We start from the raw sequence: 18519 nt of genomic DNA, 5'->3' as shown, positions 1-18519 counted from the left end.
TAATAGTCTCCTCTACACCTCAAACCTACTAGAGAGTCGCATGAAGCGAGAGCCGCCATTGACTATCGTACCTAGAAATCGAGGTGGACAGCACTATTCACGAGAAGCGCGAGAAGGGAAAGGGAAAGAAGGCTGCTGGACAGTAGCAACGGGATGGATTCGAAATCGTCGGCGAGGCTCCAAGTTTGAGATAGGAGTCTGCTTGATTCTCTCAGTATACAAGTCTCGTTCAACTCGGACTAGCAGTCTAAGATGGTGCTGGACTCGGCGAATATCGTTGTGCTGCTGACCATAGATCATTGGTGAAGGTAATCTGTGCTGAAGAGCACTCCCGGACACTCTGCAAGAACCGTATCTGTGCGTCGCATCTTGAGAGGGACTATTCCAGAGGCTGGCTCTTAGTGTAGGATAATTGACAAAAACGCACATGCTCATCAGGCCCAGCGGCCTTTCGAAATCAGTGTCGCGGACACCATCATGGATTCTAAATCAGAACAAACATTGCACAAGAACATCCATAATGAATGTATCAGTTGTAGATGAGCCGCCTCGCAAAACGTTCTAACAGGTTCCCGCCTGACTTTGCCCCTTCGAACTGTTTCCCTAGTAGTTGATGTCGTATCAACAGATGTGCCTTCTGTTCATCAAAGCTCGAGGTGCTAGAGGGGTTGTTTGCGGAAGCGGGGACAGAGGGGTTGTTTGGCGAATTGACTTGGAGGCCGTCGACTTTGAGGCCATCAACTTCGAGGCCGACATTGATGGGATCGATGTGAGTGGGTGGTATCGTAGCCATATAGTATCTCTGGGTTTCTAGAATTCAACCGAGGGCGCACTTCGATTTATCCCGGTGGACTGTTCAGCCATCCGTCAGTCTGATTCATGGTCACATCTTTCCAATTCTTAACGTCAACACAGATAATATTAAACAAGCGGGAAGTCGCTCTGCTTCCTTGCTTGCGACAGCAGTACAACGATTGTGTAGCTTTCTTTGATCGAGGATACTGTAGGTCCCGGAAACTATCAAGCAGATAGAAGAAATCGCTTTTGGCGTGGATCTGCCTTCGTTGGCAACATTGGCGCTGGATATCGGATGTTTCGGATGCGAACTAAATAGGTTATCATAGCGTGACAATCGTCGGCAGACCTCTAGTATTGTTATTGCAGCGCTGGACATCCTAGCAAGGAATACCTTTTGGCATGCCCCCGACTGACCATTTCTACGCCACATCCGTCGTCAGATGATTCGTATCAGCCGCTTGTATGGACATCTCGAAGCTTGTGATACAAGTCAAATCAATCCCATCAGTAATCTGGAGGGCGAGATCTTTGATAAAGTGATACAACACATAAGTTCCAACCAATTCTGCACGATCAGCCACACAGTACAAAGGAGCCCAGGCCATATAGTTACAGCTTGACAGGATCCCTCTTGGCGCCCAGACGCGTATTGCATTTGTGAAACGGCCTGATCTCAACACGCGTCGAGAGAACATGCAGAAGGGCAAAAGCGGTCCAGATTCTGCGCAGACCCTTTATGCGGAAGGTCTTGTCTTTGAGCTCCCTTTACATATCGTTGACGTGGACATGCCGCTGAAAGGATGAAGGTCCACCTCTACATTTCTATAGACGACGAAGCGGTCGACAAAGGAGGTGGCCGACATTCTGGTTAGCGACGAGTCTACGCTCAAAGCCCCCGTTCGTCAGCCCCCGCCGCCGTCTCACCCGGAGCAACTCAGCACTCAGCCCGTCCGTTGCTCTGAGCTGCTCGGAGCCAAGACCATCTCGGAGGTCGTCATCATCAGAGGTCACTTGATCAAGGACCAGACCAGAGAGCAACATCATCATCGTCTTGCCCCTCTTCAGCTCAGCCTCGACTTATAATCCCTACGCCGGCAACTCGCCTCATCAGGTCGGCTGGATAGAGCTCGTCGAACGCCTTGGATCTATCTGCATCAACTTGAAAGACACCCTCGCAACAACATGGCTCCAAGGAAGGCAGGTCAACCGGCTTCGTGGGAAGTTGATGCGGATTCACCCAAACCGGAAGGAGAGACGAGGGCGAGGAGGAGTTATGCGGTGAAAGAGTTGGTCACCAGTGAGTGTCTTTGTGTCCTCCAAAATGGGCCAGAAGGATTTGGACTGGGTACAAGGCACAAGGCGTGCGTGCGAGGATCCGTTGATCTGTCGTCCAAGCGGTGGATACGGGCGGGATACCGTTCGGATTTCCGGATGCTCAGAGTATACATGAACTGGAAGGACTGGTGAATGATACAGTCGACGCAGATCTCCGATTCAGGCGGAAATCAGTCCTAATAAACGAAAAGAAGGTCGGAACAATCTCAAACGGTCTTGCCCTGATTCGTGTTTAGATGGAAACCGATTATCACCCTGAGCGCTAGCCATCTTGTCTCTCCTGAATCACTGACGACTATCCACTTTGATCACCCCTCATACGCTCTCTTGTTCCCATAGACCCCGCTCCAGGCATCCAGACCATCCACGACATCCTCCTCTACGCCGCCCGCACGCACGGTAACAAGCCCGCCTTAGCCCACCGTCCTATCAAGAACATCATCACCGAGACGAAACAGGTCCCGAAGACCGACCCCAACACGGGGGAAGAGACGACGCAAGAGAAGAAGTGGGAGTATTACGAGTTGGGGGGGTTCGAGTGGGTGGGGTATCAGGGGTTGTTGGATAGGGTGAGGGATGTCGGGTTGGGATTGAGGGAATTGGGTGTAGGGTCGAGGGGGCAGGAGTTTTTCAACATTTATGGACAGACCAGGTAAGTGTCTTCGTCCTCTTCTTTCTCGCCGAGGTACATTACCTCCGGTCACATGGCTGACTTAATTCCACCCCGACCTGCTTTTTCCGTTCCTCGTAGCCTGACTTGGCAACTCGTCGCTCACGCCTGTGCGCTCTCGGCCATCCCCATCTGTACCGCTTACGACTCCCTCGGTCCCTCCGGTCTCGCCCACGCTCTCAAAGAGCCTAACTGCAGGTCCATGTTCATCAACTCACACCTCGTCCCCGTCCTGCTGCAAATCATCGACCAGGTGACCGACCTCGAGCTCGTCATCTTTGACGGCGAGGTCGGTGAGGAGGACAGGCGAAAGCTGGAAAGTGTGCAGAGGGGGGAAGGGAAGGGTTTGAGGGTGATCTCGCTCGAAGAGGTCGAAGTGATCGGGAAAAGGAAGAGGGAGGAGACAGGAGAGGTCTGGATGGGGGAGAAGGCTGATCCGAACCAGACTTATTGTATCATGTATACAAGCGGGTCGAGTGAGTCCCGGGTTCGACTGTGGATCCAAGTCCGCCGATGTTTGAGTGAAATGAAGGCTGACCTTGCTTCGTCGTCTATTTGTTCTACAGCGGGTGCACCCAAAGGTGTTATGTTGACACACAAGAACATCGTCGCCGCAGGCAAGTTCGCTTGATCTCCACCCCCCCGCGCTATCGCTCTAGCTAACCACTCGTTTCTTCCCTGAACACACTGAATCGTGCTACTTTACCCACACCAACAGTCGGAGCGGTTTGGCACTTGCTCTACGAATATCTCACCCCGGAGGATACCTTCCTCGCCTTCTTGCCGCTCGCTCATATTCTTGAGTTTGTTGTCGAGACGAGTTGGATCTTCGCAGGGATTCCGATCGGGTACGGGAGGATCAAGACGTTGACGGATGCGAACGTTAGGGGTTGTAAGGGAGATATCGCCGAGTTCAAGCCGGTAAGTCCAGAGTAGACTGGTTAGCTGATACGATCGATAGCTCGGGAATCGGAGAGGCTGAACTCGAATTGGTCGTTTGCAGAGCATCATGGTCGGTGTACCGGCCGTCTGGGAGTTGATCCGTAAGGGCATCGTCGCCAAGGTAGAAAAGACTGGCAAGTTGGGCCTCTTCAACAAGGCCCTCGGGATCAAGCAGTTTGCGACAACCCGCAAGATTCCCGGGTTGGCTGGATTGACGGACAAGGTCGTCTTCAACGCCGTAAAGGCGCAGACGGGTGGGAGGCTGAAGATCGCCTTGACCGGTGGTGGTAGTTTGAGCGCGAGCACTCAAGAGTTCATCTCGAATGCGGTCGTGCCGTTGATCCAAGGTAAGTGCGAGCGGCGTCTGGCCATGTTCACCATGAGTCGTGTGAATGCTATCGCTGACCAGATTCTACATCTTATGTTGCAGGATACGGTCTAACCGAGTCGGTTGCCATGGCCGTCATCCTGCACCCGGCATGGATGCAGTACGGTGTTGCCGGTTGTCCCGTCCCCTCGACCGAGATCAAAGTCAGTAGACTGCCTATATTCTACTGATATGTGAAACTCGGCTGATGAAAGTCGTTCCGATTTTACTTGCGCTCGCAGCTCGTCGATGCCAAGGAAGCGGGCTACTTGTCGACCAACAACCCGCCGCAGGGAGAGATCTACCTCCGAGGACCCAGTGTGACCGGAGGATATTTCAAGCGGCCCGATCTGAACGAGGAGGTGGGGAGTTGTTTTTCCTCTTGGTGCACGCAGGACCGGACTGACAGACTTCGCTTGCATTTTGCTAGTCTTTCACTAAGGATGGCTGGTTCAAGACAGGAGATATCGGTCAGTGGAACAAGGACGGGACTTTGTCCATCGTCGAGTAGGTCGAGGGCCGCTTCTTATGGTTTTGGCTTGCGGCAAAGCTGAATCGAGTTGCGACGATCATAGCCGAATCAAGAACTTGGTCAAGGTACGTCGAGACCGCTATTTTTGAGATAGCGAAATGTATTGATACGGATTTTGATGCCGGCTTACAGCTAAGTGGAGGCGAATACATTGCCGTCGAGAAGCTGGAATCGGTGTACAAGTCCACCTCGGTCGTTGGCGAGGGCATGATCCTGGCCAATCCGCAGCATCGTCAACCCGCCATGATTGTCTGCATCCATCACGTCAACTTCCCTCAATTCGTCAAGAGCCAAAACTTGGGTGGCGGATCCGAGGATCTCGATAAGCTGTGTCGGGATAAAGAGGTGGAAAAAGCCGTCCTAAGGGAACTGAACGCGAACGGAAAGAAGCAAGGGTTTTCTAACCTCGAATTGTTGGAGAGCGTCATCTTGACGCCGGACGAATGGTGAGTCGACTCGCCTGCGCATCGGTTCTGGGTGAAAGATCAGCCTGAGTCTGACGTTGTCTCTGGAATGTGATCAGGTTACCCGGATTCATGTTGACCGCCGCGAGGAAGATTCAACGAAAGGAAGTAACAGAACATTACAAGGATTTGATTAACGTGAGTGCATGTCGAGAAAACGATAAGAAGTCGAACGAGACTGATCAGCATTGGGCTTTCATCAGTCTCATTACAAGTAAACCCTGGAGGGCCTTCCGATTACCGTTTTACGCTGTCTCATCTCTCGACGCCCGAGTATCGCCTTTTTACCGGTCGCTTTGACCTTGGCCGGATCCATCAAGCATACAGGAGCCTCGACCGGCTCGCTCCCTTCTATTTCGTGCTACCTTAGGAAGTTCGTGTGCCTATCATCTCATCTATACCATGCATGTCTACTAGCTACTTGCAACGAGTTACTATGTCAACCAAACGGTGATTTTCCAATCGAGGGGAAGTTGCAATAGCATCCGTTCGCGCATATCGCACTAGGCGATTGGAATTGAGCGGAGGTGTCTTGCTATCTCACCTTCTTTGATGACTTGGCATCGATCAACCACCTCGTCAACATCTTTCACTTGCTCCACAAAGACGGTAGTCTTGCACTAATTCGTCTCTCTCAGCCTAGATTCTGTAACCCTCTGCCAAAGTACGTTTCCACGTTCGTCGACCGCTCGGTGATCCGATTCGTCATGACCGAGGGACAGCGATAGTGTAACTGACAGATACTTTCCTGCTGCCCGCTCCCCACCCCGCTCACACCATATGCCTGGTAAACTCTCTGGCGGCGTCTTAATCAACTCGTAGCTCCATCGGATTCATCATGGTCGCCGCTCTCCTTCGTACCGCTGTCGCCAGGACCGCGTTCAAGGCCGCTCCTATGAGCAGGTCAGCTCCGCTTGCCGCGATGAGGTTCTCGGCCGTCAGGTTCGCCAGCTGTAAGTCGGACTCGAAGATTTGGAATATGATAGGGTCAAGGTCCACGCTAATGCTCTTGATATTCTTTGACGCTCTTCTTTGCGGCGTCATCAAACCTTAACATCTGAACACTCCCATACACCTCGACATGCTTATCTGTCTAAACTCCGCAACATCCTTTCGACCCCCCACAACCGTCCTTTGACACGCATCTAACCCGCCAAATCGCTGAAACAGCAAAGCGATACACCAAGGACCACGAGTATGTTATTCTCGATGATGCTACCAACATCGGAACTGTCGGGATCACGGATTACGCTCAACAAGCCCTTGGGGACGTCGTCTTTGTCGAACTGCCTGGTGTCGATACCGAGGTCGCTGCTGAGGGTGAGTCTGGTCTTTACTACTCTGGTCAATTTATGCAAGACATATTTGAGCTTCAACGTATGGCTGCATTCGTTCAGACGCTATCGGTGCCGTTGAGTCGGTCAAAGCCGCCTCGGACATTTACGCTCCTGTCAGCGGTGTCATCACCGAGATCAATGAGACCTTGAACGAACGTGCCAACCTGCTCAACAAGGATAGCGAGGGTGCTGGTGAGTACCGTAAAGGCTGTTGTAGTGTGATTGTCTCGAACAAGGCTCGGCCGCTGACCAGAAAACGATCGGTATTCTGTTCTTTTCGAATTTGCGATTCGGTGCGTGTATGATAGGCTGGCTCTGCAAGATCAAGCTTTCGGCTCCTCAAGAGTTCGAGACCTTGCTCAGCGAACAAGCCTACAAGGCTCACTGCGAGGGAGAGAGCTCGTAAAGTCTCTTGTAACAAGGATAGAGTGATGAGCATGAAAACGTTGTGGAAGGGTTCAGAGGATTTAGGAGCCGCTGACTGCTGGAGTTTAGAGGTCGTCAGACTTAAACATAAGGACCCAGATCGTTGTCTCCCGGACTCGATGGAATGCAAGACCAGTGCTCTCTTGATTGCATAGCGACAGGTGCAATAACGTTGATCAGACTCTGGACTCCCTCGACCCGATGATCATGTTGTGTTCCGGGACTGCGACACACAATCCGCACTATATTGCGGAGGCTCTCGACCAACACGAAGGTGGAGACGAAGTCATGGTCTTGCGTACGATGGGGCCTCGAGCTGATTAAAGATTGCAGACATCGAGGCCAGTGACCAAAGGACAAGCTGCATGTTCATGTCGCCACCCTTGTCCCTGTCAGCAATAGCAGGCATCACATGCTCAAAGTCGGCTTAATGCTGACCGAAACCCACCCTCCCAATTCCCCCGATCTTCAGCTAGTGGCGAACCCACCTTGCCTGCGCCTCGCTAAAGACCCCACCCATTTTTCCAACCATTCATGGTACCTCTCGACCCAAATATCCAACTAATAGCCAGACACGATCAGACAATAAGCCCATTTGGAGACTCGTGTCGACTTTGTCTCTGAAGATCTGAAACGCGAATCCTCGGTTCTCCGCGTTCATGGCAGTCCAGATGCACCATTCTGTAACAGCTTGACATTCGAGCTGATATTGTAGGTAGGCATGACGAATATACTTGGAGTGATGTCTGAGTGGCTGATGATGAGCTCACAAGCTCCGACTCGAATAGAGGAATGTCTTGGTATTCGTCTTTGTCTTCGGTCTTTTGGCTCTGGCCTCTAAAAGGATGAATGAGCACTACAACAACCGCAGGCCGCCTTTCGATCGATTCCATGCATCGTATACAGATTGAACATTTGCATGCCCAAATGAGATTGTGGGGGGATTGTCTCCTTTTCTCGCCCCTCGAGCAAACGCACACGTAACTGGGGCAGAGCGAGAAAGAAAGACTGGAAAACCGGAAAGAACCATCGCATACACCGACGCTCTACGCCTCCTGTGCGACCGGTCGTCCACCGGTCCTTCCACCTCCTCGTCCACCCCGACCACCCGCACCTCCTTCCCTCTTTTCCCTCGGCTCATTGCTCTCGCCCTGAGCTTTTCGGTTCATGGCGAACTGGACCGCTTGTGATCGGAAGGCCAATCCCCGAGTGGTCTCGATCAGGGTTTGCGTCGGAGTAGGGTGAGGTCGCGAGATGTGGAGCATGTTCTGCGTGAAGGAAAGGGTGATGTCAGTAAGATGTCGCAGGTGCAATGCGAGATTGGCCGACTCACGGCTTGCAGATCGATCTTGGCGTCGATTCCCATCTTGGAATCCCTGATCAAGTTGACGATCCATTTTTCACCCTCCTCGGCCGACAGGTTCAGCCTCGCCGACAAGTCGCTACGAAGCGTTTGTCCAAAATGAGTCAGCGAGAATTCCAAAAAGGCTGGTAATCCTTCTTGGACTCACGTGATATCGATCCTCCTGTGAATCTTGCAATAGACCTCGCTGACCAACCATCGGGCACCCTCCATAAACTCGTCGACGAACCCGTTGAGGAAGAAATCGTTCTCCAAGATCGTCTTGGCGTCCTTCAACTGTTCCTGAGCCTTTTCGAAATCAAACTCGCCGTACAGGTCCGAGAGGAACGACGTGATCGGGTCGGCATAGTGGTGGTTCTCCTGGAGGACGATCTTGGTGATCTCCTGGATCGGGTTCCTGATCTGCCTACCGGCGATGGTGACCTTGTAGCCGTTCGAGTTTGTTCGGTGGGTGAGGATGGCGGCGGCGACGAGGTATCGGGTGAGGTGGGGACACGAAGTTTGGAGCGTGTTGAGGTAAGGAGGGGAGAGGAAGATGTCGAGCAAGGCGGCCCGTCCGTCCTCGTGGTTGAAAAAGACAAAGAGACCCCAGTGGAGCAACCAACTCCTGGCTTGCAACTGGACGCTCGGTTTGGCCTGTTCCTCGGTCAAGGGGTTGTCGATCATCTCCCTGAGCTCCTTGAGTCCGGACAGCGCAGCGTCCCATTCACCCGCCAACGTGTCGCTCAACAGCTTTCCCCAATGAGCCGACACGTTCAGGTCGAGCGAAGGCGAGAGGATGAGGAAATGGTACAGGTACGACGATGCTCCGAGGTAGTCACCGTACGTGTACTGGTAGTGTCCGTAGTAGTAGAGCGCGTTGACCTGTTCGAGCGTGAGCCCGTACTCCCTCTCGAGGAGCTCCATATTCCTGAGCTTGTCCACCGCACCCTTGAGTCGGTCCACCACGGCCGGGTCCTCGATCACTCGGAGGACGGGAGCGGCGGATTCCTGCAGCGAGGCGGTCTTCTGGATGGCGAGCTTGCGGAGGTTTTCAAAGTCTGCCAGGGCAAGAAATCGAGGGACAGTAAGCCATCAGCTCTTGATGTTACAAGTGTTCGCAACCGCATCGCCGAGACTCACCGGGAAGACCCTGCTTGACGCCATCGAGGTGCTTGACCTGATCGGCGAGCTGTTCGGCATAATCGATCAAGTTGGTCCCCTTGGCCAGCTCGTACTGAGCCTTCTGGACCTGCTCGACGGGGTAGATGACCGGGTCGAGCTCTGCCAAGTGCGCCAAGAGGGGGAGGGCGAGGTGGCGGTCTAGGTAGGGGATGAGGGTCTGTTGCGGGTTATAGATGTATTTTCATTGGATTGTGTTGTATGATTTCAGCGGGATGTAATACGGAGGTGGGCGGGTTTGGCGATAGTTGATGCGTTCGGGGGTGTTGTCCGTTGTGGAGGATTCGACCAAGACGAGTTTGCAAGGCGTCCGAGATGTTCGTAATGCATATCCCACAAGAAGCAGAAACCCGGGATTGTCAAGACCGCCAGAACATAATCCATCCCCCGTTCCGAACCCGTTGTATCGCAGGTCCACGATTTTATTGACCCGAATGTCAGATCCGCAAGGTTTCGAGTAACGATCCGAGATGTGACGTGATCGTGCACGAGGTCGCCGAAGATTATAGCAGATCAGGTGGTACGGTCGAGATTGCCAAAAAGGCAAGTAGATTGAAGATGAAGGTGGGAATGCGTCCAGGTTTCGGTTCGTTGTGGTTTAATATTGATGTTCAAGGTCGAATTCAAATCGAGGAGGTTGAGGTGCGAGTTCAAGTTGTGGGCGGATGGGGAATAGGATCGTATATATAGGAAACGGTCCGGAGTGTTCTCCAAGACCCAGAATTTCGAGGTGAAAGGCAGCCAGCCGGAAGAAGGACGAGGAAGAGCCAGTATATGTCAAAGTAGAGTTTGCGTGACAAGATAAGATAAAAAACCGATACATCAGCCTCCTCGCTCGTCCAAAGACCGACTGCAACTACCACGACGACATCTTCCACTCGGTACTGACCTGGGTGAGATCGTATTCGGCCATGATTGCGTGTATTCTTTCTACTTTTCAAACTAGGCTTGTCTCGTCCTTTTTTTCCTTCCTTGCTGCGTGCGTGTGTGTGAAGTCTCCTTTTTCCGCGTGACGAGTGACGAGGGTTCGGGCTATCTCTTTTTGTGCCGTATGGAGTCTGTACGGACTTTGGGGTAGGATAGGAAGATAAGGGGTGAGGAGGAGGATGCTGATGGTAGAGATCGCTTTGCTTCAGTTCGATCAGGACAATAATGGTCGATGTCGTCGTGCTGAGTGCTGAGAGGAAAGAAGGGGGGGGGAGGGTCTTGTCACGTGAAAAGTCAGAAGAGAACTTACGTAAAGAGGGGGCACCCACCCTCCTAGGTCGATATCGGTCATCAGCGAAACATCTACCAGCTCGATACATGATACGAGTAGGGTCGACCATCCCTCGACATGAATCCCGACTACCTCTAGAGCACACATCCTACACACACAGAGACACAAGATGAGCTCGCTAGAAAATGAACCACCACCGATGTCGTTCGCCGATCCGGCACCACCGCCTTGGCGACGACCCCTTGCCCACCCGCTAGCGACACACGCCGGAGATCTAGGTCAGTCCATATCTCATGTGCTGCATATGATTCGCTTGCTGCTATCTTTGAAAGCTGATCCCATTCGTATCACCTTGAACTTCATCATGTCGATGCTTCCCATCCTATAGGTTTCCCGGACCACCACCCAGCGAGACCGGGTTATGATCAGAAAGAAGACCTCCTCACCCCTCTCTCCGCCAGGCAGGGGTACGCTCCTCCCAACCCTGATCCTCCGGGTCCTCTGCCTGCCCATAACAGCAGCGTCAACAGCAACAACAACAATGACATCTCCAAGACCAAGAACCGAGATGACATCATCGCGCAAATGACGCAAGGGAGTAATACCAGACCGATCGGCCTCAACCTCAAACCCATGCATCTTGCCCAACAACCTACCACCAATATCCAGCAACCGCAACCACCGGCGTCTCGATGGGGTCCTCCGATCACGATCGGCATAGAGACTGTCAGTCTGGCAGGACCGATCTATGAGAAGCTGAAAAAGGAGGGGACGGTCGGGAGGTTGGAAGCGATGGCGAGGGATGTGGAGAGGGAGATGGCCAGGATGAGAGGGGGAAGTGAAGATGAGGGCGGGGTACCGTAAGTGCGCGTTCGAAAGGTTGTCTCGCAATGGTAGCTGAAAAAATATCGTCCTTCTTCTGGTCGACCTCTCGTAGACCCCACACTTATCGTCCCCCGACTCGGACCATCCACAACCCGCTCATGCGTTCCAACTTCCTGACTGCGCTCGCCAACCCCGCTGTCCCCCTGTCCGGCTCGAAACTCGGGAATGTCAACGTACCGCATGGGATCAAGGGAGAAGGCATGTTGGAGATCGGGTGGGAGAGGGGAGTGGCGGTAGCGAGGATGGGGTGGTTGATAGGGGTAGTAGGGGGGTTGGAGGTGGTGAGTCTGGGTGTGATACCCACAGTCGGAGATGAGATAAAGCTTAGATGAGAAACGCTCCCTTTTTGATATCGTGCGCACATCCTTGTAGCAATCGTTACGAAACCGACCAGGCGGACCAACAGCTACCCCGAGCTCGAGGTCTGTGCCCGTGCTCGGATCTGGTCCAGGTTCTGGCTCGGCTGCCAGTCCGAACACGAATACTTTGACCCCCGGGTCTACCAATACTCCCGGTAACCCAATCTCGGGTTCAGGTGCAACAACGATGTCGGCGGAAGAGACGTATACGCTCGAATTCACCCGGACGTGTTTAGGATGGATCAAGAAGCACCTGAACGAGATCGTACCCGGACCTGCGTCTGCATCGGCAACGACAGCGTCGGCAGCGTCGGTATCGGCCGGGGAATGTCTTCTGGATGACGAGGGGAAGAGGAAGGTCTGGGTGGAGAAATGGGAATACATGCGAGTGCAGTCTTTACCTCTTCCTACCTTGAAACGGAAAATAAGCTGACAAGCGTTTCTGGTCTGCGGAACCTATACAGGCAATCACTGATGATCCACCTGAAAGACCGATCTTTCCTCGACTCCCTGACCATGCTCAGGTGGTTTACGCTCGAGATCCAGTCGACGCACTTGGTACCCCTCACGTTCATCCTCGACCTGTTGGACGGGATGAAACGCGCCGTATTGAGACCGGTCTTGTTGGCGGACAAGGTGTGGGGGAGGAGGTTGATCAGGGCTTGTCTGGACAGACTGGGGGGTGTGAAAGGGCTGGGGTTGGGGGAGGCTACGGAAGGGTTGGAGAGGTTTTTGGTCGGGCTGGTTAGGGTGAGTTCCGAAAGCCAGTCTGATCGGGTTGCGTGATGGCTGAAGTTGGAGAAACTATCGCGCAGACGGCCTGGATGATCGATCGTGACTACTTTCTATCACCCCGCACCTGGAGGGCGCACAGGGATACCTTGCACAGCCTCGTCTTGCCTCCCCGACCGACCGGGACCGTCCCGGACACCCGTCGACGGCGCATGGAAGCCGATTTTGAGAGGCTCGAACGGACAAACGACTGGTTATCGATGCGCATCTCGAAACCGGCCGATCGACCCGCTGTCGACCGGGAAAAAGACAGGCAGAATATGGTAGATCATGCACCTACACCGACGTCGGTAAGCAAGGTGTTGGACAACATCGGTCGTCCTGACGGGGTCAAGGGGACGGCGAGGGTGTTGTTCGGGAACGATCCGTTTGGCAAAGAACGCCGCACCGGGACCAGGGCGAGAATCAAGGACGTCTTGGAATGGATGACGCAGAGGGCTGCGATAGACCCTCGATCTATCATCACCGGCGTCGCTATCGTACGAACCGTTGTACTGGACGACTTTCCGGTCGACGTGCCACTCGCACTCGACCAGGCGAAGGAGAGGAGCAGAAGGTATCATCTCGTCTCCGAAGTCGTTCTCGATTGGATCCGGGAGATGAGCAAAGACACGAGTCGACATTCGGGTGCACAGATCGATTCTATGGTCCAAGTCTTGGGTCGACTGATCCGGGTGGGACTCTTCGAATACCAAGATTACCTCGGTCACATGGTCTCGATCGGTGGGCAGGGCGAACCTATCGACCGGACGTTTGACCGAGAGATCCTCGCCAGACTTCCATGGCACGAAGAGAACGCGTCGGCCGAGTTTCAACGTCGAATGCTGCTTTACGGATCAAATCCGGAGCTTCAGCAGCAGGAAGATGAAGAGGTCGAGGGTTATGAAAGCGGGCTGAGAGAATACCTTGCCGACTGGTTAATGAACGACGGCGAACATGTTGTCGGCGATAGCCTGCTGCCGGTAGCGACCCTCGCCTCGACTCGCTGGCGTGCTTGGACGCGCGTCAGAATCGAAGTTGTGAAACGTATCCGAGCGCTCGAGGATGATGGCAAACTCGGCGGTTCTTGCCTGCCACGGATGTTTCTGGCGAGCCTGAGCGTGCTCGACTATGAGCTCATTCTCGAGCTCGTTGACCGTATCGCCGACATACCGGCCAGCAATGATCGGGTCCAGCTCGCCTGCATACAAGCGCTCGAGGGCAATACGGTAGTCTGGGACGCTCTCGATGTCGCCGACAAGGCCAAGTCTCTGGCGCAGACATTGCAACGTCAACGGTCCGATACGATTGCGCGTAGATATATGCCATCGCAAGCCGAACAGGATTTGAATCAGCTATTCGATGCCAATATTCCCGCCGAACCGTCCGATTCGATCACGTCAACCACTCAACTCTTCCGTGACGTGGTTGAAATCCACCGTCAACCTAGTCTGGAAGCTGTTGACCGCCTCGCCGAAGGTCTGGTCCGAGAGTTTCCCCGTGATGGTCAGGTTGGCGAGCAGGTTTGGAACCTCGCCCTTGCAGGTCTCGCTGACCTGGATATCACCTTGCTACAACCGGAAGGTGACAACAAGACGGTCGAAGCAACGTTCCGATTACTGCAAAGCCTGGGGGAGCATTACCCGGGCGTGATGGATCTTGCGTTTCGAAAGTGGGCCCGATCCATTTTGAGAAAACCCACTGTTGCCACGGTCAACGAACAGTCATGCTCGCTCCTGCTCGAACTGGTCGCCCAGCGAGTCATACCGATCCGTAGCGTACTCGAAGCACTGCTCCTCCCACTCTGGCGATCCATGGCCGCCTTCGTTAGCAGTGCAAATCAGGCTGTGCCGGAACAATCCCGTTTCGTGTCTGTGCTTTCACGGGCCATCTTCCAAACTCGAACCTCGGATACTGCCATGAGTGTGTTCACCCGGCTCGGCCTGGGCACCGAGCTCGAGCTGGCTTTCAAGGAACCTAGCATCGCCACAGCGGTCGTCAAACACTTGCCGTTTCTCGGCATCATTGCTGTTGACACCAAATCGAACCGACACATGCCACAGTTCTTGCAAGAGCTCTGTCAAGTCGTGCCCCTCAAGGTGTTCGCTTTTCGCGAACAGGCTGTTGTTCGTGATGCCGTTGCCAAATCACCGTTCAGTTGGGAAGGTCATTACGAGGCTAAAGAGCTGGTCGAAGCTTGTGTGCAGGATCTGCTGAGCGCCTCCATTATGGTCGGTGAGTGAGAGGGTGGCAAAGCGTTCTAGAGCCCTATGTGACGAATAGCTTGCTGCTTCAGGTCAATCGACACTCGATACGTTTCCTCAAGACTGGCCAAACCTGACGGTAGTGGCGGATGCCGAGCTCAGAACTCGGTTACAAGCCGCTCTAAGCCGTACTCTTTCAGCTTGTCAATCCGCCAATACGGTGCCAGGCGAGAGTTTATTGGTCCTGTTCGATACACCGTTGACGATGGCACACAAGACGCTGTTGTACGGGGCGTTTGGGGAGTCGAGCTTGTCGACGGTACGGGGGGTGAGTGGTTTGGGATGCCCGTGTCGATTTTATAATGGGTCTACTGATACTGCCTGTTCACATAGTTCCTGGTCCAAGCCTTGACGCACCTGACTGAAATGTACCTCATCGCGGGGGACGACGGTGGCCTGTCTTCTGCGCAAATGTCGGTCCGTGCCAGAGATATCGTCTGGATGCTAGCATGCGCATGGACAGCCAGCGATTCTGCCGTCACGGACGAACCAAACTCGAGTGCTCACGCCATAAGTGGCGAGACGTTGGTTGCATCACTGAGCCTCGTCCTCAAAGCTCTCAGTCAGGCACCTGGATCTAGCTCGTCCCGTAGATCTGTTGCCGATGGTGTCAGGCTCGCTACAATTCGAGCCTTTCGTCATTTAGACGGGGCTGAGCTGGGCGAGGGCCACATTGGGGCACGGTTGTACGAGTTGCTGGTCGCTTCCGCAGCCAAGGAAGACATACTTGCCTATGTCCTTGATGGTCAGTGGATCCGAGTTTCGCGTTGTTGTTGTCTTCCACCTGTTGATCGAACATCAATTCTCGCACGCAGAGCTTCCCGACCCCCAAATCGATCCCACGCTCACCTACCTCAAGTCGCAACTCGCCACAACGCATTTGAATACCACTTCCTCTACTGATTTGTCATCTGGCCTGGAGACGAATCCTTACTTCAACTCTGTCTGGGAAAACATCTCCACCCGAACATATGACGACCCTTACGAAAAGACATCTCTCGAGAATTCCGATACTCTGAACATAGCTTTGTTCAACCCGAGTTACTCTCACGAGCGCGCTACGACGCTTCCAATCGACCTCGCCTCTATTATGCGCCGGCCGGCTACCGAGCGTGATCTGGACGTCGGCACGACCACGCTTTCTCTCTTCACAAGGAGCAGAATGTATGACCTTTACGACCCTTACGCAATCGACAGATTCGAGACTGGAATGGAGGACGAGAACGATAGATCCGCCCTCGACCGTGCTCCGGCAAACATGCCGACGGGGCGCGCGGAGCGATCGACATCGGGGCATCCCCGCGGATATGGAAACGATCCAATCGAAATTGACGACAACAGTCCGCCGAGCGAGGTCCAGTCGACCAACGCCATGCAGGTGAACAATAACAGCGGCAACAAATCCAGAAAACGACCTTATCCGCAAGAGAGCCCTGTCAAGCAGCCAACATCGCTTCCATTATCACAGCACAGAAAGATAGAGCGCAAGGGAAGCGGTTCGGCAGGGAAAGCAATTGTACCGCTCAGAAAGGGCAAGATCAAGAAAGATTGAATCCAGCAATGTACGGTGTGATGAACACAAGGAGCCTCTGTGGTCTTTACCCGAAACGCTCGCTTCGGACTCGCCACTTTCTTCCTCATCAAATATGGGCACCCTAGGTGGGCCAGTTCAAATCGGTTTGGTTCAGCAATGAACATGGACGAATTGTACGACGCAGATGGAGCACACTCAAGTTGGACTCACTCATCTGACAGCATACCAGAGTAGAAGAAGGGGTCCAAATCTAAAGCCGGCAGGGTGTAGACCGGGAGATGAGAGCAAGCAGATGAGGTGCACTCCCCGATCGCTGTCCAAGGTTGGGTTACACAGAAAGAGACACAGGAATTGCTCACGGGAATGTCTATTGATAAGATGTTCTGGTCAAACTTCGTATTGCACTTTGTCAGCGCTTTGACGGCCTGATGTGCAGCACGGTTGCTCCTCAATCGGTCCTGATCAAGACGCTTTTTGACCTAAAAGTCTTCGCAGACAAGTGCATAGTGTATATGAGGAGCTGCCCATGAATCTCGAATCATGTATGGCACTTACGCTGATGTCGCCTGGACAAGTCAAGTCTGCAATCAATTCCGGACCTGTGCCTTTCACGGCCAAGGGAGGCCAAATCTGAGAAGCGATCGCCGGGGATGACTTCCGCTTATCTGCAATGGCATCCATATCTTTGAGGTGGATAGAATCTGGTTGTTACGGACCAGCCCAGCTAGCGCTAGGCACGACCGTAACACTGGCCGAGTGGATGGCTTCCAAACGATCCATTTCTTCGAGTCACAAATGTGAATGGAAGTCAGAAGGCGGCGAGCAGATACTCTAATTGCTACGACATATGCATATCAGTCAAGGATCAATTCAAATCTCATGGAGTCGACGTACTGTTACAAAAATTACCTCATCCACTTGCTCGGTTTACAATAATACATATTATACGAATCTGAAGAGCCCTTTCCAACCTTGACAATGCCCCCAGCATTCAGTATCACCGCTTCACCGGGGCATCCCCATTCCGAGCGCAGGAGGCGGGACATTGAGACTGGCATAAGGCACTTCAGCCTTACCTACAGAATAACAATATCTCCGGTAATCTAGACACATATGCCAATCAATCAGTATGGTAATACATCAAATCGAACGTGCCCCAAGATAGGGAAAGCCGTTTTCTCACCTGGCTTCGCGAATGATGGGTACCGCTGCGATCCGTATCCCATGACGGGCGGTATATCGATCGAGTTGCTCAATGGCATCGCGTTCGGGTACGCAGTGTGCGGGGTGGCGAACGGGTTCATTCGTACGTTGTTCCCCGCGAGTGCGGAGAAGGTGGTGTAATCCATCGTCTGCGCTGGGTCTTGTGGCATCATCGTCGGCCCCATCGTAGGCTGCGGACCCATTCCCATTCCCATCGGTTGCGGTCCCATCGTATGCCCCATGGCAAGTTGAGGAGGCAAGGTTCCGAACTCTCGGCTCATATGATGGGGGAGCGACAAGTGGTGAGACAAGCCTGGCTGATGATATCCCGCCCCTCCGCCTCCGTGGTATTGCGACCCTTCGTGGTACTCCCTCGAACGCATGTCCATGCCCCTATGAGCGGGTTCTTCGTGCATCGAAGGCGCTCGTGGACGATGTCGCCTTGGCTGTTCTTGATGATGATGATGGTGATGATGATGTTGCTCTTCCCGATGATCGTAGCGGCCTCTGTCCTCTGCATGTATGGGATGAGACCTCTCCTCTCCTTGGCTATAACGTTGCCTTTCATCCCCGTGCGCCTGCGGAGGCTCCGAAGGATGTCTCGACCTCGAAGATCTTTGTTCTTCTCCATGTCTTCTCTCCGGGGAAAGCATTTCCCTCTCCCTTGACTGAGACAGTGGGGATCGCATGTGACTCCGAGGCGAACGGTAATAACTGCCCATGTCATCCTCGACCTGAACTTGATTACTGAAAGACGCTCTCCGTTGTGGGGCAGGGATGGGGATGGGTACGGTTCTGGGGGAATCTCGAGCCGAGACATCAGGATACGCATGAGCTTCGGGAGAGTAGTGTCGTGGTTGGGGAGGATAGTCGTATGACATGGTTGCGG

At 53.5% G+C, this 18519-nt stretch overlaps 4 protein-coding genes across 4 annotated transcripts; 3 read left to right on the top strand and 1 right to left on the bottom strand.

The window, feature by feature from the left end:
• Nucleotides 1–1793: 1793 nt before the first annotated feature.
• HD553DRAFT_352233 (long-chain-fatty-acid-CoA-ligase) lies at nucleotides 1794–5326 on the top strand (the record flags this gene model as incomplete). Its single annotated transcript, XM_046183675.1, has 13 exons — nucleotides 1794–2095; nucleotides 2473–2785; nucleotides 2885–3279; nucleotides 3370–3420; nucleotides 3522–3724; nucleotides 3807–4092; nucleotides 4176–4276; nucleotides 4355–4474; nucleotides 4543–4619; nucleotides 4688–4709; nucleotides 4777–5090; nucleotides 5168–5246; nucleotides 5312–5326. Exons 1-13 carry the CDS (start codon nucleotides 1981–1983, stop codon nucleotides 5324–5326), a joined length of 2091 nt encoding a protein of 696 aa, XP_046033878.1. The 5' UTR covers nucleotides 1794–1980.
• A 389-nt stretch (nucleotides 5327–5715) lies between these two features.
• On the top strand, nucleotides 5716–7092 carry HD553DRAFT_332419 (glycine cleavage system H protein). Its single transcript, XM_046182062.1, has 4 exons — nucleotides 5716–6061; nucleotides 6279–6428; nucleotides 6506–6637; nucleotides 6754–7092. Exons 1-4 carry the CDS (start codon nucleotides 5947–5949, stop codon nucleotides 6849–6851), a joined length of 495 nt encoding a protein of 164 aa, XP_046033877.1. The 5' UTR covers nucleotides 5716–5946; the 3' UTR covers nucleotides 6852–7092.
• Nucleotides 7093–7676: 584 nt separating this feature from the next.
• HD553DRAFT_120450 (eukaryotic translation initiation factor 3 subunit 6) lies at nucleotides 7677–10498 on the bottom strand. The gene is made up of 5 exons (XM_046176495.1): nucleotides 10285–10498; nucleotides 9357–9555; nucleotides 8383–9274; nucleotides 8205–8313; nucleotides 7677–8139 (listed from the first exon to the last, which is right to left on the bottom strand). The coding sequence occupies exons 1-5, from the start codon at nucleotides 10306–10308 to the stop codon at nucleotides 7918–7920; spliced, it is 1446 nt and encodes a 481-aa protein (XP_046033876.1). The 5' UTR covers nucleotides 10309–10498; the 3' UTR covers nucleotides 7677–7917.
• A 222-nt stretch (nucleotides 10499–10720) lies between these two features.
• HD553DRAFT_120427 (uncharacterized protein) lies at nucleotides 10721–16528 on the top strand. Its single transcript, XM_046176494.1, has 9 exons — nucleotides 10721–10892; nucleotides 11003–11474; nucleotides 11552–11780; nucleotides 11872–12242; nucleotides 12323–12608; nucleotides 12674–14864; nucleotides 14926–15161; nucleotides 15227–15638; nucleotides 15709–16528. The coding sequence occupies exons 1-9, from the start codon at nucleotides 10784–10786 to the stop codon at nucleotides 16443–16445; spliced, it is 5043 nt and encodes a 1680-aa protein (XP_046033875.1). The 5' UTR covers nucleotides 10721–10783; the 3' UTR covers nucleotides 16446–16528.
• The last annotated feature ends 1991 nt before the right edge of the window (nucleotides 16529–18519 follow it).

This window comes from Filobasidium floriforme (assembly GCF_021052385.1).
Source record: "Filobasidium floriforme strain CBS 6241 chromosome Unknown HD553scaffold_22, whole genome shotgun sequence".
Taxonomy (NCBI): domain Eukaryota; kingdom Fungi; phylum Basidiomycota; class Tremellomycetes; order Filobasidiales; family Filobasidiaceae; genus Filobasidium; species Filobasidium floriforme.
This window is presented reverse-complemented; position numbering and strand designations above follow the sequence as displayed.

Coding starts and splice junctions, on each gene's coding strand:
- HD553DRAFT_332419 (XM_046182062.1), top strand. CDS start 5,947: ATGGTCGCCGCTCTCCTTCGTACCGCTGTCGCCAGGACCGCGTTCAAG. Junction 6,062..6,278: donor GGCCGTCAGGTTCGCCAGCT/GTAAGTCGGACT, acceptor TCGCTGAAACAG/CAAAGCGATACACCAAGGAC. Junction 6,638..6,753: donor CAAGGATAGCGAGGGTGCTG/GTGAGTACCGTA, acceptor CGTGTATGATAG/GCTGGCTCTGCAAGATCAAG.
- HD553DRAFT_120450 (XM_046176495.1), bottom strand. CDS start 10,308: ATGGCCGAATACGATCTCACCCAG. Junction 9,275..9,356: donor CGTCAAGCAGGGTCTTCCCG/GTGAGTCTCGGC, acceptor TTGCCCTGGCAG/ACTTTGAAAACCTCCGCAAG. Junction 8,314..8,382: donor CACAGGAGGATCGATATCAC/GTGAGTCCAAGA, acceptor AACGCTTCGTAG/CGACTTGTCGGCGAGGCTGA.
- HD553DRAFT_120427 (XM_046176494.1), top strand. CDS start 10,784: ATGAGCTCGCTAGAAAATGAACCACCACCGATGTCGTTCGCCGATCCG. Junction 10,893..11,002: donor GACACACGCCGGAGATCTAG/GTCAGTCCATAT, acceptor CCCATCCTATAG/GTTTCCCGGACCACCACCCA. Junction 11,781..11,871: donor TAGTAGGGGGGTTGGAGGTG/GTGAGTCTGGGT, acceptor ACATCCTTGTAG/CAATCGTTACGAAACCGACC.